The sequence below is a fragment of the Dromiciops gliroides genome, chromosome 3, assembly GCF_019393635.1.
Source record: "Dromiciops gliroides isolate mDroGli1 chromosome 3, mDroGli1.pri, whole genome shotgun sequence".
Classification (NCBI taxonomy): Eukaryota; Metazoa; Chordata; class Mammalia; order Microbiotheria; family Microbiotheriidae; genus Dromiciops; species Dromiciops gliroides.
In genome coordinates this window covers 250,401,169-250,414,920 of record NC_057863.1, presented here as the reverse complement: position 1 = coordinate 250,414,920, position 13,752 = coordinate 250,401,169, and the positions used below count along the sequence as shown (strand labels likewise).

Sequence of the window (13,752 nt, the reverse complement as noted above, 5' to 3'; positions counted from 1 at the left end):
CATGTTCAAATCATCACTTCATTCAGAATGCCAATTTGTCAGAGCAATGATCAAAATCAAAAACATATTGGTGGGGGGGCAGCTAGGTGGCACAGTGGATAAAGCACTGGCCCTGGATTCAGGAGTACCTGAGTTCAAATCCAGCCTCGGACACTTGACACTTGCTAGCTGTGTGACCCTAGGCAAGTCACTTAACCCTCATTGCCCAGCAAAAAAAAACAAACAAACAAAAAACAAAAAAAAAACAAATTGGAAGAATAAAACTGAGGAGATGTGGCATACAATGTGGGTCCTTTTCCCTTTTTTATGATCTCTTTGGGAAAAAGACTGAAGAGTGGTATTGCTGGATCAAAGGGTATGCACAGCTTTATAGCCCTTTGGGCACAATTTCAAATTGCTCTCCAGAATGGTTGGATCAGTTTGCAGCTCCACCAACAATGCATTAGTGTTCCAATTAAAAAAAAAAGAAAAAGATTTTTATGAGAACAATCCATACACATCCATGCAATGTTCAGTGATCCAGAAAGGTGGCCAGTACATTGGGTGGACCTGACTCCTTATGGAGGATTTATGGGAAGACCTGGATAGATAAGAGTCTTAAAGGATTAATTAGATGATGATATGCACTACTGAAGGGAGTAGTCACTTAAATGCAATCACAGATATCATCAAAGTATATATTTTAGTTTTGGTTTTGGTTTTGGTTTTGGTTTTGGTTTTTTTTAGTGAGGCAGTTGGGGTTAAGTGACTTGCCCAGGGTCACACAGCTAGTAAGTGTTAAGTGTCTGAGGCCAGGTTTGAACTCAGGTACCCCTGACTCAAGGGCCGGTGCTCTATCCACTGCGCCATCTAGCTGCCCCCCATCAAAGTATATATTATTTCATATTTTAGAGAGGAGAATTATCCCTAGCATTGAAAGTTTGTCACAGTGAATATGAAGAATAAAGAGGGGCATGGGTTAACTTATACAAAGTGACACAAAGGGATAGAAGTAGAAATAGTGCACACAGTGACTCCAACAAAATAAATGGAAAGCACAATGATGACAGCAAGTGGAAACAAACACTGTGAATATATAGTGACGGAGCCTGGCCCCAAAGAAGAAATCTAAGAATACACCTCCTTCCTTTCTGTGAAGAAGTGAAGGACAATTGGAAACGTTTGAAACGTTGCCTATAGTGTTGCATTTGGTTAATGTAGTATTAGTAGTTTTTGCTTTTTCTCTTATCTTTTTTATAAGGGATGGCTTCTAGGGGCGAGAGGAGGGAAGGGATATGTTGTAAAATTAAAGTGATATATGAATAAAAATTTTAAAAGAAATAAAGTAAGGGGGCAGCTAGGTGGCACAGTGGATAGAGCACCAGCCCTAGATTCGGGAGGAACTGAGTTCAAATCTGGCCTCAGACACTTGATACTTACTAGCTGTGTGACCCTGGACAAGTCACTTAACCCTCATTGCCCTACCCCCCCCCAAAAAAAAAGAAAAATAAAGTAAGGGGCAGTTAGGTGGCGTAATGGATAAAGCACCGGCCCTAGATTCAGGAGGACCTGAGTTCGAATCTATCCTCAGACACTTGACGCTTACTAGCTGTGTGACCCTGGGCAAGTCACTTAACCCCCATTGCCCCACCAAAAAAGAAAAAAAAGGAAAAAAGAAAGTAAAAATTTTAAAATAGGATACCATATAGTTTCATTCACATTGTACAGAGTATTAGTATTCCACGAAGGTTGAAGATGCCAGTTAGACCTGAGGTTGAATTTGAGTTTTTCTGTTTTTGTCTCTTTCTTTGCAGGGTTTGTGAATTGGAAGAATTGGGAGAACTATCTCCTTGCTGGGAAAGTCTCCGTCGACAAATAGCTACTCAGTACCAAACCATAATACTAACTTACCAGGAAAACTTAACTAACTTACATCAGTACAAAGGTTAGTGAAATTAACTCTTATTCTTTCAGGTGCCTTTACCTTTTTCCTCTCCAGAAATATGCCATCTGGATCTCAGTAAATACTAATTCTGCTGATTTTATTGATCAATTCAGTATTTTAAGTGGATTTTTATTGATTCTTCTGTAAATAGGAATTCCTCTTATAAATTCCTCCCTATGTAAATAGGGGTTTCAGATTTCATTTTAAAAGGTGAGCCGTTAGTAGTTGCCCATGATGATTCTCTAGTGTCAAGAGCCAGAATGGAGGATTGGAAAACAATATGGTAGGCAGATGATGTTCTTTCATCTTTGTCCAGAGTGAATGAAATCACGCAAAAAAGGACTCAAGTTACTTGTAATGAGAACACTAGTTTTATGAATTCTTTTGCTTTGAATGGTAGTTGAAATGAAAATGAGGATTGTATAAGTTAGCACTCTACCTTTAAAAATTTAAATATGAAGCTAAAAAAATACTTTGCTATTTCTCTTGGAAGAGAACAGTGAATAATTTTAGCATAGACACAAAACAGTGGTGGTACCTCAGCCCCTCTCAGTCTGTCTTTGATTCCAAATGGAATGGGTTTTAGATTTTAAAACATCATTTTCTATTACCTCAAAATTTGTGACCAAATATTCTCTTACCTTGAAATACCTTTTTTCATTTCCACTATGCACAAAGGTCTTCAGTATCTAATATAATTTCTCCACCGAACACTTAAAATTTACATGTGAAAAACATACCCATGACTGCCATCTCAGCTTCATAGGCTTTGGGCTGGAAAGGACCTCAGTGACCTTCACGTCCTTGAGCAACAAGAAGCCAAATATAATAATTATGGGCCATTGTTTTCCTTTTGAAGAAAATGGAAAAAATGAATGAAAATGTTAAATGTTAAGAATAAGTCATGGGGGAGCGGCTAGGTGGGCGCAGTGGATAGAGCATCGGCCCTGAAGTCAGGAGTACCCGACTTCAAATCCGGCCTCAGACACTTAACACTTACTAGCTGTGTGACCCTGGGCAAGTCACTTAACCCCAATTGCCTCATTAAAAAACAAAAATTAAAAAAAAAAAGTAAGTCATGGGGTAGCTATATGGCGCAGTGGATAAAGCACTGGCCCTGGATTCAGGAGTACCTGAGTTCAAATCCGGCCTCAGACACTTAACACTTACTAGCTGTGTGACCCTGGGCAAGTCACTTAACCCTCATTGCCCCACCAAAAAAAAAAAAAAGTAATTCACCTGGGAAATACCTTGTCTGAAGGTAGATTACTGAGGCATTCATCTGAAAACACGACTACCAACTGAAGAACATATTTCCTTTATAGTTTTTTCTTCTCTCTTGACAAAGGCCATTAACTTCTGACAGCTTATAGTTTTAGAGAGTTCTCTGGGACCCTGAAAGATTAAGTGAACCATCCAGGGTCACACATCTAGTGTATGTCAAAGACACTGGGACCTAGGTTTTCCTAACCCCAAGTCAGATTTTCTATTCACTCTGCCATGCTGCCTCTAAAACAGGGATTCTTAGAATAACCTGGGGTGTGGGAACTTGTTTTATTAAATATTTTTATAATTGCATTTCAGTGTAATTGGTTTCCTTTGTAATCCCTATTCAATTGTATTTTGTGCATTTAAAATCATCATTCTGAGAAAGGGTTTGTAGGCTTCACTGATCATCTTTTACACAAAAAAAAGATTAAGAACCTCTGCTTTCGAATAAAATTATATTATTTCAATTAGATTAGGGTTTTTCTCCAAAATCTTTCAATTGGAATTTTTCTTAAGAAAAGGTGATTTTCAGTCATGAAATGGACCCAGTTATATATATTTTTTATCCTCTGATAGAATCATTTGGCATAGATGTTGGAGTATTTCATGGTTCTTTGATTTTGTTATTGCTTGTACTCCACTCACTTTTGCAGATTGCAACCTCTTAATTATTTGGAAGACAATTTTCAAAAGTTAATACATTTTTTAAAAAGCTTCATCTCCTTACACTCAGTCTAGTGGCGACCCTTTTTAGGATAGCTACGCCAATTTCAAGCTCTGTCTTTGAAGGATTTCTAGTTTAGTAGAATCTATTACAACTCATCCTCTCCAGTGGTATAGCCTTTGAGAACCTTAGATGACCTCCATGGTATGATACGGCATTGGAGTAGGACTTGAATGAATGATGGATAGCCAAAGTCAGATGTAATACATTTATGAGAAAACTCCTTCCAATCTGTTTATATTGACTAATGTGTGTGTTTGTTTTGTTGTTGTGTTTGAAAGACTGATGTATTAAAGTCTAGCATATATATTGTCCTTTTGATGCTGCATGAACAGGTTTTCTTTCCCCTGTTTAAGATGGATAGGTGGTGTTCTAGTTGAGCTGATAGCTTTAATTTTTGATGTTGGAATTAAATAATTTCTGGCATGGCCATGTGGTAATAGAGTATGACATATCCACCCACATTGCTTTGCATAACTATGTGACTCTCTGTGTGCATGCTACAGTGTTTAGCCAGAGCTTCCAAATGGTGTATTGCTGTTTCCATAGAGCTCTGGTGACTTTTCTCACCCTTACTAACAGCGTGTTCCACCTAAACATCCTGGAACAAGTCTCCTGGCCAGCAAGTTGCCCTTTCTTCCAGTGTTTACACCCACCTACCATCTGCAAGTTAAAATGTTCTTGTAGGCATCCCAGAAATCTCTAAGCCACCACCCCAGCCTACCTGGCTATATTCAGAAACATGCTGATACCCTTTCCCCCACTTTTTTGTGCCATTTGAACATAGAGAATACCCTTTGTATGATATTTTTCTTCTCTTGTTCCATTGCTTTAGGCCCTTCATTTAAGGCAAGCAGTTTGAAAGCTGATAAAAAGTTGGAATTTGTACCCACAAATTTGCACATACAGAGAATGCGAGTCCAAGATGATGGAGCATCAGGTATTTCTTTCTCTTATCCTTTTTATTAAGTCCATATTGGTCTTCTCTCATCCCTAGATAACTAATACCTGAGATAAGCAAGCCCCAGCCTTTTTTACATAATCATCTTCTGGGGAGCTCATTCCTAATAAGAGGTGTGAGGAGACACACAAATTTCATGGATTTTTATACTGTTTTAGGGGCGTACATTTCTTCCTCTTGAGACTTTTAGCTCTACCATACCTTGGACAATTCTGTTTCTTAAGAGACCATAGTAGCTAATTCTAAGTCACCAGTAATAGTCCTTGAAGAAGGAAAAGTAGGAGAGGATTGCCTGACCCATTTCCATAATCCCATACACCATTCTCTTGGGTGGCTCTCAAACCCATCTTTTGATTTGTAAGATCTGTAGACAACTAAGTTAGCTTTTTGATATAGGTTGTAGCAATGACCCTTCCTCCTTCTTTCCTTCCTTCCTTCCTTCTTCCCTCCCTCCCTCCCCCCTCTCCTTCCTCCCTCCTTCCTTCCTTCCTAACTTTCTTCTTCCTTCCCTCTCTCTCCTTCCCTCCTTTCTTTCCTTTCTTATTCCCTCCCTCCCTTCTTCCCTCATTCCTTTCCTCCCTTCCTTCTTTCCTTTCTTTCTCCCTCCCCTTCCTTCTTTTCTTTCTTCCTTTCTTCATCCCTCCCTCTCCTTCCTTCCTTCCTTCTTTCTTTCTTCCTTCCCTTGTTCCTTTCCTTCCTCCTTCCTTTTTCTTGTCTTTTTTCTTTTCCTTCTTTCCTTTCCTTTTTTCTTCTTTTCTTTCCTTTTCTTTCTTGAACTGCACTTCTGATTCTATTGGAGAACTCTCCATGAGGAAACTGCCTCTATCGATTCATGTTGCTACCTGCTCTGCAGTTATAATTAAGAGGGTTTCTCTGAGGCACTGCAAGGTTAAGTGCCTTGCCTAGTGTCACACAGCCAGATTGAACCTGAGGTGGAATTGGAACAGCTCTTCCTTACTCCTGCTTTCCAGCCACCATACCATGGCTGCCCATCAACAGTGCCCTTAAGCTTATCAGACACTAGATGCTAGGATTCTTGTTTCCTGGCAGCTCAAGGCCACCGTGGAAAGCTTGATTTGGGGGCTGTGTGGGTTTGCTGACGCATGCAAGTGGGAAGCCCAGAGTAGTTGATGAGGCCTTTATTTTCCTTCAGATCAGAACTATGACATCATAACCATAGGAGCAGCCGCGGCACATTGCCAAGGCTTTAAGTCAGGGGGTCTTCGAAAACGACTGCACAAATTTGAAGAGACCAAGAAACAGTAAGTAGCTATAGAACTTCCTGAGCTTTGTCTTTGTTTGATGCCCTTTAAGCTTAGGGGGAAAATCTGGCCAGTGTGAACAGCTTCTGGCTCAATGGAAGGAGCTGCCTTGTAGAACAGGGATTGTTCTTTGTATTTGTGTTGAGGGGCCAGCTTGGGGATTGAGGGCAGCAGATTCCTCTTCTCATTCTCTTTATTTGAAAAATGTAGGATGCATTTCTTTTTTAAAGTTAATCTGACTTTGAAAATAATTTACAAAATACAGTCCTGAAGCACATGTGATATATTATGTAAAATTACCCTTGAATAATGATAATTGCTATCATTTCTATAGAGCTTTTAAATGTTTTGCAAAGCGCTTTATGTATGTGATCTCATTTAAATGAATAGCTTTTTGCAGTTCTGATTTAGTTACTTGAACCTTACTAAAATTTAATGAGTCCACTGGATTATACGCTCTCAAAACAAAAATTGACACCGGTTTCTAGGTTTAACAAAGATGGTGGGTGGAAAGAATCAAGCCCATTTGGCTTTGCTGAATCACCACCCAAGTAGGCGCTGATAATCTGCCCTCAAAGAAGACTTACTTAAATCTCCTTTGTAAAGTAATCAAGGAAGAATGATTTTGTAATCTGTTCTTTTAGCATCCTGGTAACTGGAGTAATATAGAACTCTAGAGCAAGAAGGGTAGTGGGGAAGCCAGCAGACTAATGACAAAATTGTGTACACAGTGAACCCAGGTCTGGGACCTGCCTTTCCATCCAGGTGTGACGGGTGCTCCTTCCTTTTGGTTGTTGAAGGAACCTCATAGGACAATTGTCCATTATCCTGATGACCTGCAATGTATGGGGCCTAATAACTTTGCACATGGATCTGGACTGAAGTCTTTATTTCAGGACTTTGGAGAACAGACCTATCTTGAATCTCGGCATAGGAAGTCAGAGGAAAGTGACCAAAATTACCATTGAAAGAAAGTTGAGCCAACAAGGAGAAGTCAAAAGGAATTGAAATTGTTGGACTTTGAAGAAGAGAAATCTGAGAGATGACTTTCATAACATAGGCACCAAACACATACTAAGTCCTTTCTATATGCCAGACATGGTACCCACAGTACTAGCTGCTGGGGATACAAAGAAAGGCAAAAACATGGGCGCCACCTTCAAGGAACTAACATTCTAATGGGGAAAACAATATGCAAATAACTCTGGGTGCCCGTGGAAAGGAATCTTTATAAGGAAGGCAGTGGTAGTTAAGGGGGGCTAGGGAAGGCCTCCTTCAGAAGGTGGCATTTGAGCTGAGTCTTGAAAGAAGCTAGGAAAGCCAAGAGGTGGAAGAGAGATGGGGGGACCAATCTGAGCATGGGGTACAGCTGGGGCAAAGACAAAGAATCAGGAGAAGAAACGTCATGTTTGAGAAACTGCAAGAAGGCCATTGTTCCTGGATTTCATAGTTAGTGGAGGGGAGTAAAATGTAAGAAGACTGGAAAAGGTAGGAAGGAACAAGATTGGGAAGGGCTTTAAATTGCTATTTGGTCCTAGAGGTAATAGGGAGCCACTGGAGTTTATTGGGTTAGGAGAGGGAGGTAAAAAGGTGTGACTCAGATCTATGCTTTAGGAAGATCACTTTCATTGAATAAATGAAAAGCTATGGAAAAGTTGCTTACTAGTTGTCGTCTATTTCTACTAACAATAAAATGGGAGAAAATGTCTAGGAAATTTTAGATATCAAGAAGGCTTCCTAAATATAGGCAGGCTGAATAACTAAGAGCTTTACAATTCAGCAATTCCAAGTGTCCTTGGGGAAACAGGATTTGTTGTGCTTCCCAGCAAGGCTATGAAGCCTTGACCCCAGCCTGTAATAGACAGAGAGAAAACGTGTGCTTCTATGGCCTCCTTGCATGTTGCTTTGTAATAAGCATTTGTCTGCATTTTTCGGTTATTATGATAGGGTGTGTGGAACTCATTCACCCTGACAGATGCCCTGAAGAGAACATTTTTACTTATACTATATGAGCAAATAAGTTGTTCTGTAGCATCGCTGCTCTGCCTCCTTAAGAGAACGGGGCAGAGGAGGCAGGAAAGGAGGAGATAGAACTAATAGTATTAATGAATTAATGAAACACACTTTCCTGGTACCTAGTGTCAAAGAAATACTAAACAATGTTATTAATGAATTTCTCGCAAGTGTTTATTTTGTGCTCAAATACATGCTATATGTTTTCCTTCATCCCTCCCTGACTCCGCCCCCCAATATAAAAATCATTCATAAGCCTTTAGTTTCACTTTGAAAATTTCTATTGAGAACAAATATATCTTTCTTTTGGATGACTTGCCTGTGGGCTTTGAGCATGAATCAACTAATTAATATTCCCTTATCCAGTCAATATCCCTTTGGTCTACAAATTTCATCATCTCTACACTAGGGAGTTTTTTTGTTGTTGTTGTCATTGTTTTAGAGAAGTATTTTCAAGAAATCACTTGGCTTATTTTTGCATTTGTTTTTTTTTTTTCTCTAACAATCTGCTAACTTTGATTTTGATTCTTTTCTTTAGCAGTTATGAGGAATGTTGGTGAGTTTTCTGTTTGTGGAGAGAGTTTTTGTTGGGGGCCTTGGTCTTACACAGAAAAATATTGTACCATATTTCTAAATGTACAGCGCTTTTTAAATGTCATGTACTGTGGCACCATTGTCTGTGTTGGTTTTAAGTGAACGTAGTTATAAATGTTGTAGGAATTCTTTTATTTTCCTCTTCCAACTGCAATTTTCTTAGATAATGAATAGCTAATTTCCAATTTATTATTCCCTTTCAAAACTTTGTACCTTGAGCATACAGCATGACAGTTGACTGAGAGAATTAACCACTATTTCCCTTTAATATGAAGAAAAATTTTAAAAGCAACATGCTTATGTGTTCCTGCTTTGTCCTTTCTCATGCACTTTTCTACTGCTTTGACATTATTTTCAAACAATTTTCTTTTACAGTTCTATCATCACACTGCTCCCTTCACCATCAAACCAATGATACAGAAAATGGTATATCTTTCTCCTAACCTGGGGTGGTAGAATAATTAGCAATGTCTAGAGTGGAGTTCTTAATCATTTTTGTGTCATGAACCCCCTTAGCAGTCCGATGAAATCTATGAGCCCCTTCTCATGATAATGCTTGTTGCCTAGACTGATAACTGAAGCAAATGCTAAAGTTCAGTTAGATATTAGTGAAAATAAAGCTATAATTTCCCTCCCGATTTCAGACTGCTCCTCCACCCATACCCTACCTCCCTCCTAAAAATCATTGTACAGATCCCATTTTAAGAACCTCGGGTCTAGAGGGTCCTCCTCTTCTCTGGAGATACAATACAACACAAACACAACATTAAGATATTTGTTGCAGTATGGACTTCCTTTTTAATATAGTCATAATCATTTTTAAAAGGTAATTAGAGGGACAGCTAGGTGGCACAGTGGATAGAGCACTGGCCCTCGAGTCAGGAGGACCTGAGTTCAAATCCGGACTCACACTTGACACTTACTAGCTGTGTGACCCTGGGCAAGTCACTTAACCCTCATTGCCCCGAAGCAAAAAAGGGGGGGGATTAGAATGCACATACATACCTTCCATCACTTTCATTTGCATAAAGAACCTACTGTTCAAACAGAAGCTTTAAAATTTCCCTTTTCTCACCTCTCCCAAATCCTCTGTGTTGTGAATACTGCAAATTAAACATTGAAAACTGGTGGGTGAAAATACTGGGAATGAATTGTTATGTTCTTTCTCACCTCATGTGGAAAGGATAGTGAAGTAAAGACTTTTTAAAAATCCATTTTGAATTTGGGGATACAATAGTAAATTAATTCTAAAGGGACAGCTATTCATTTGGAAAAAAGTGATTGCAGTTTGGAAAGTGGATATTTGTGACTCTCATGCTTTGAAATGGAATTCTTTTACTAAAACAGAGATCTGAGCTCCGTCTGCTGCATGGGCTTTTGGCAAATACCTTGCTTTTGCATGTTCGCCCAATTTTGGGAATGAGAGATGGCTCCCCATCTCTGTGTGGATAGAGTCTAATTTGTAAGGTAGTAAAGGCTGTTTGGACCATGCGCACCTATAATGGGAATGTGAGAAGGGTGAGATGAATGCTACCTTTTGGACTTCAGTGTCTATCTCATCCTTCCATTGGTCTGTACCCAGAGAAAATCAAAGTTCATCTTTTGAGGAGATAATTTCATTGCTCCCCCTTTTGGAAGAACATGTACCTTTTCAGACATGATGTCTGATTTTCCAGTATGCAGTATGAACTCCAACAATAGCTTTTCTTGTTTTGTCTAATTCTCCTTGCTCTCACAGATTTTTTTTTTTAAATAGGAAGTATTTTTGTTGCTTTGGAGTCTTGGATGAAAGGACTTGTGTCTTTCATTTATTTTTCCCTAGCTAGCAGCCAGACCTGAAGGCAGTAACCCCTAGGAAGAGGATTAGTTTTTTGTTGTTGTTGTTGCTGGGTTTTTTTTGTTTTTGTTTTTGCGGAGTAATGAGGGTTAAGTGACTTGCCAAGGGTCACACAGCTAGTAAGTGTCAAGTGTCTGAGGCAGGATTTGAACTCAGATCCTCCTGAATCCAGGGCCAGTGCTTTATCCACTGTGTCACCTAGCTGCCCCAGATTAGTTTGTTTTTTTTTTAAAAGACAAACCAGTTCACTCATTCTAACTGAAATTCGTGGTCTGGCTGTACCCCTGATATGCTTTATACCTCACTGGTCTGGATAATCATCTTTGTTTGCCTAGTAGTGCTGAGGTAGAGTGAGGAGGGTCAGAGATTTGATTGAGGGGGTTAATATCTCCTAGATCTCTCCTGATTTGACATTTCTTTCTCCACAAAAGCTGATAGATAAAGTAGAAAAATTCAGGATAGGAAAGACCAGCTACCTTGAGAGCAAAGAAGAAAATAGCTACAGTTTGCCCAGGGATTGGAAAGATTAGAGGTGAAACAAAGTAAAGGAAGACAAAAGTGCTAAGTGGCCAAATAAAAGGAACAAAAAGGGGGGGAGGGTAGCAAAATCCATCACTAAAGTTGTTAGTAGAGGAGTTCTCCCTTAGTTCTAGTTTATTTCTGTTTTCGCTGGGCATAAACAGCCACTAATTCTTCATCTGAATGAAGTTAATGAAAATTTTTGACAGAGAAATCAATTTAGGTGAAGGACAAAGAGCCTTGGGATAATTATTCTTGGTTATCTAGAGGGGAGATGATTGGGCGTAGCAGGGGGAAAAAACTCTACTGAATTACTGGACTATTCTGAGATCACTTTAAAACCATTCCTTCTTTTTTCAGTACCTCACCCAGCTGCCAGTCAATAATATATGCACCACAGGATATCATCAGAGCCAAGGAGATTATTGCCCAGATCAACACCTTAAAAACCCAAGTCAGTTACTATGCTGAGAGGCTGTCAAGGGCAGCCAAGGACAGATCGGCTAATGGCCTTGAAAGGACACTCGCCATCTTAGCAGATAAGGTATGGGAATGACAGTGCTTTATATGTGTGTGTGTATGTATATATACAGATATACTAATTTAATAGTATTTTTTCAATTGCATGTAAAGGGAATTTTTAACATTCATTTTTTGAAAGATTTTGAGTTCCAAGTTTTTTTCCTTCCCCGATACAGTAAGCAATGAAATAGGTTATACATGTACAATCATGTAAAACATATTTATTTCCATGTTAGTCATACAAGAAAAAACAGCAAAAGGAAAAACACACACACACACACACACACACACACACAAAAGTGAAAATGTTGTGCTTCAGTCTGCTTTCAGACTCCATTAGTTTTTTCTCTGGCTGTGGATAGCATTTCCCATCATAAGTCTTTTGGAACTGTCTTGGATCATTGTATTGCAGAGAAGAGCTAAGTCAATCATAGTTGATCATTGCAAGATGTTACTGTGTGCAGTGTTCTCCTGGCTCTGCTCACTTCTCTCAGCATCAGCAAAATATTGGCTATGTACAGTAAAGACATGTGGTAAGAGTCTACATCAGTGTCCTTTCTCCACTGGAAAAAAATGCTAAAATGTTAGATACAGAAGAGACTTTAGTAATCCTTTCTTTTTTCTAAAAGAGAAAACCCAATGAGATTAAGTGACTTCCCTGGACATTAACGAAGCATTATTTCAGGATTATTGAATTAAAGTGTTATCATTAATTCCTCATAATTTCTAATAAGAGCTTACTGTTAATAGAAATAGAAATTTAGAACTGGATGGAAAACAATAGGTAAGCGTGGCACAGTGGAGAGAGCCCTGGATTTTGGATCAGAAGGCCCTGGGTTAAAGCCCTACCTTAGACACTGAGGGGCAAGTCTCTTCATCCTTTGGCACCTCAGGTTCCTTATCAGCAAATTGAGGGAAAGAGTTGGACTCAAAGGTCCCTTTCAACTCCAAATCTGTGTTCCTTTGAGTTTTTGTTTTTGTTTTTTGTTTTTTTTTTTGGTGAGGCAGTTGGGGTTAAGTGATTTGCCCAGGGTCACACAGCTAGTAAGTGTCAAGGGTCTGAGGCCAGATTTGAACTCAGGTCCTCCTGAATCCAGGGCCAGGGCTCTATCCACTGCGCCACCTAGCTGCCCTCCTTTGAGTTTTAAGTTGATTATTTCCCAAATCAGATGATGTAAACTTAAATTGAAAAGAACTGCTGCTTTGTCCCATAAGGATTTACTAAGTGGTTGGTTTTTTTTTTAATTTGCCAGGTGATAGGGATACAGAGATGAAGACAAAAATACTCCTGCCCTCATGGAATTTGTATGGCTCTACTGCGTTTTAGGAGAACTCCTCAGTGCCACAGATCTAAGAGTCCAGATGTTAGAAGGAGCCCCAAAAGTCAATTGAAAGTCTTTGAGGGGCAGCTAGGTGGCGTAGTGGATAGAGCACCGGCCCTGGAGTCAGGAGTACCTGAGTTCAAATCCGGCCTCAGACACTTAACACTTACTAGCTGTGTGACCCTGGGCAAGTCACTTAACCCCAATTGCCTCACTTAAAAAAAAAAAGCATACAAATACATAATGTTAATTTGTGGGTTTCTCGGTCATATGCAGCTGAGGGCCTGTTTCTTTTGGAATTTGAAGGCTGTGTGCTGAATAACATCAGCAGTAATTATTAAACCAAGTGTCTGGTGTTCTGTGTAAGCACAGTATCTTGAGATAGTTTTCCAGCCATTAGGGTGTGAGAGCTTGGAGGGCAGGGACTGTCTTTTGCCTTTCTTTGTGTCCCTTGCACTTAGCACAGTACCCGACACATCATTAATGAGCACTTAATAAATGCTTATTAACTGACTCACTGTGCCTGGTGAAAATTGGAAGAGTCTGAAATACATGCCCTCAGGTAGCATTAGAGCTAGTATAGTGAGAACCACCTTCTTTAAAAAATCACTGATACTTAATGAATTTTTTTTTTTATGTGAGGCAATTGGGGTTAAGTGACTTGCCCAGGGTCATACAACTAGTAAGTGTTAAGTGTTTGAGGTCAGATTTGAACTCAAGTACTTCTGACTCCAGGGCTGGTGCTCTATCCACTGCGCCACCTAGCTGCCCTGGTACTTAATGAATTTTACTGAAGAAGAGCATA

The 13,752-nt window shown here is 39.5% G+C and overlaps 1 protein-coding gene across 1 annotated transcript in view; it reads left to right on the top strand.

The window, feature by feature from the left end:
• INPP4A (inositol polyphosphate-4-phosphatase type I A) overlaps window positions 1-13,752 on the top strand; it is a 199,034-nt gene that overhangs the window by 135,630 nt on the left and 49,652 nt on the right. The window contains 5 exon segments of the mRNA XM_043990586.1: window positions 1,790-1,924; window positions 4,753-4,857; window positions 6,032-6,140; window positions 8,695-8,709; window positions 11,464-11,647. Coding sequence (XP_043846521.1) covers window positions 1,790-1,924; window positions 4,753-4,857; window positions 6,032-6,140; window positions 8,695-8,709; window positions 11,464-11,647 — 548 coding nt within the window.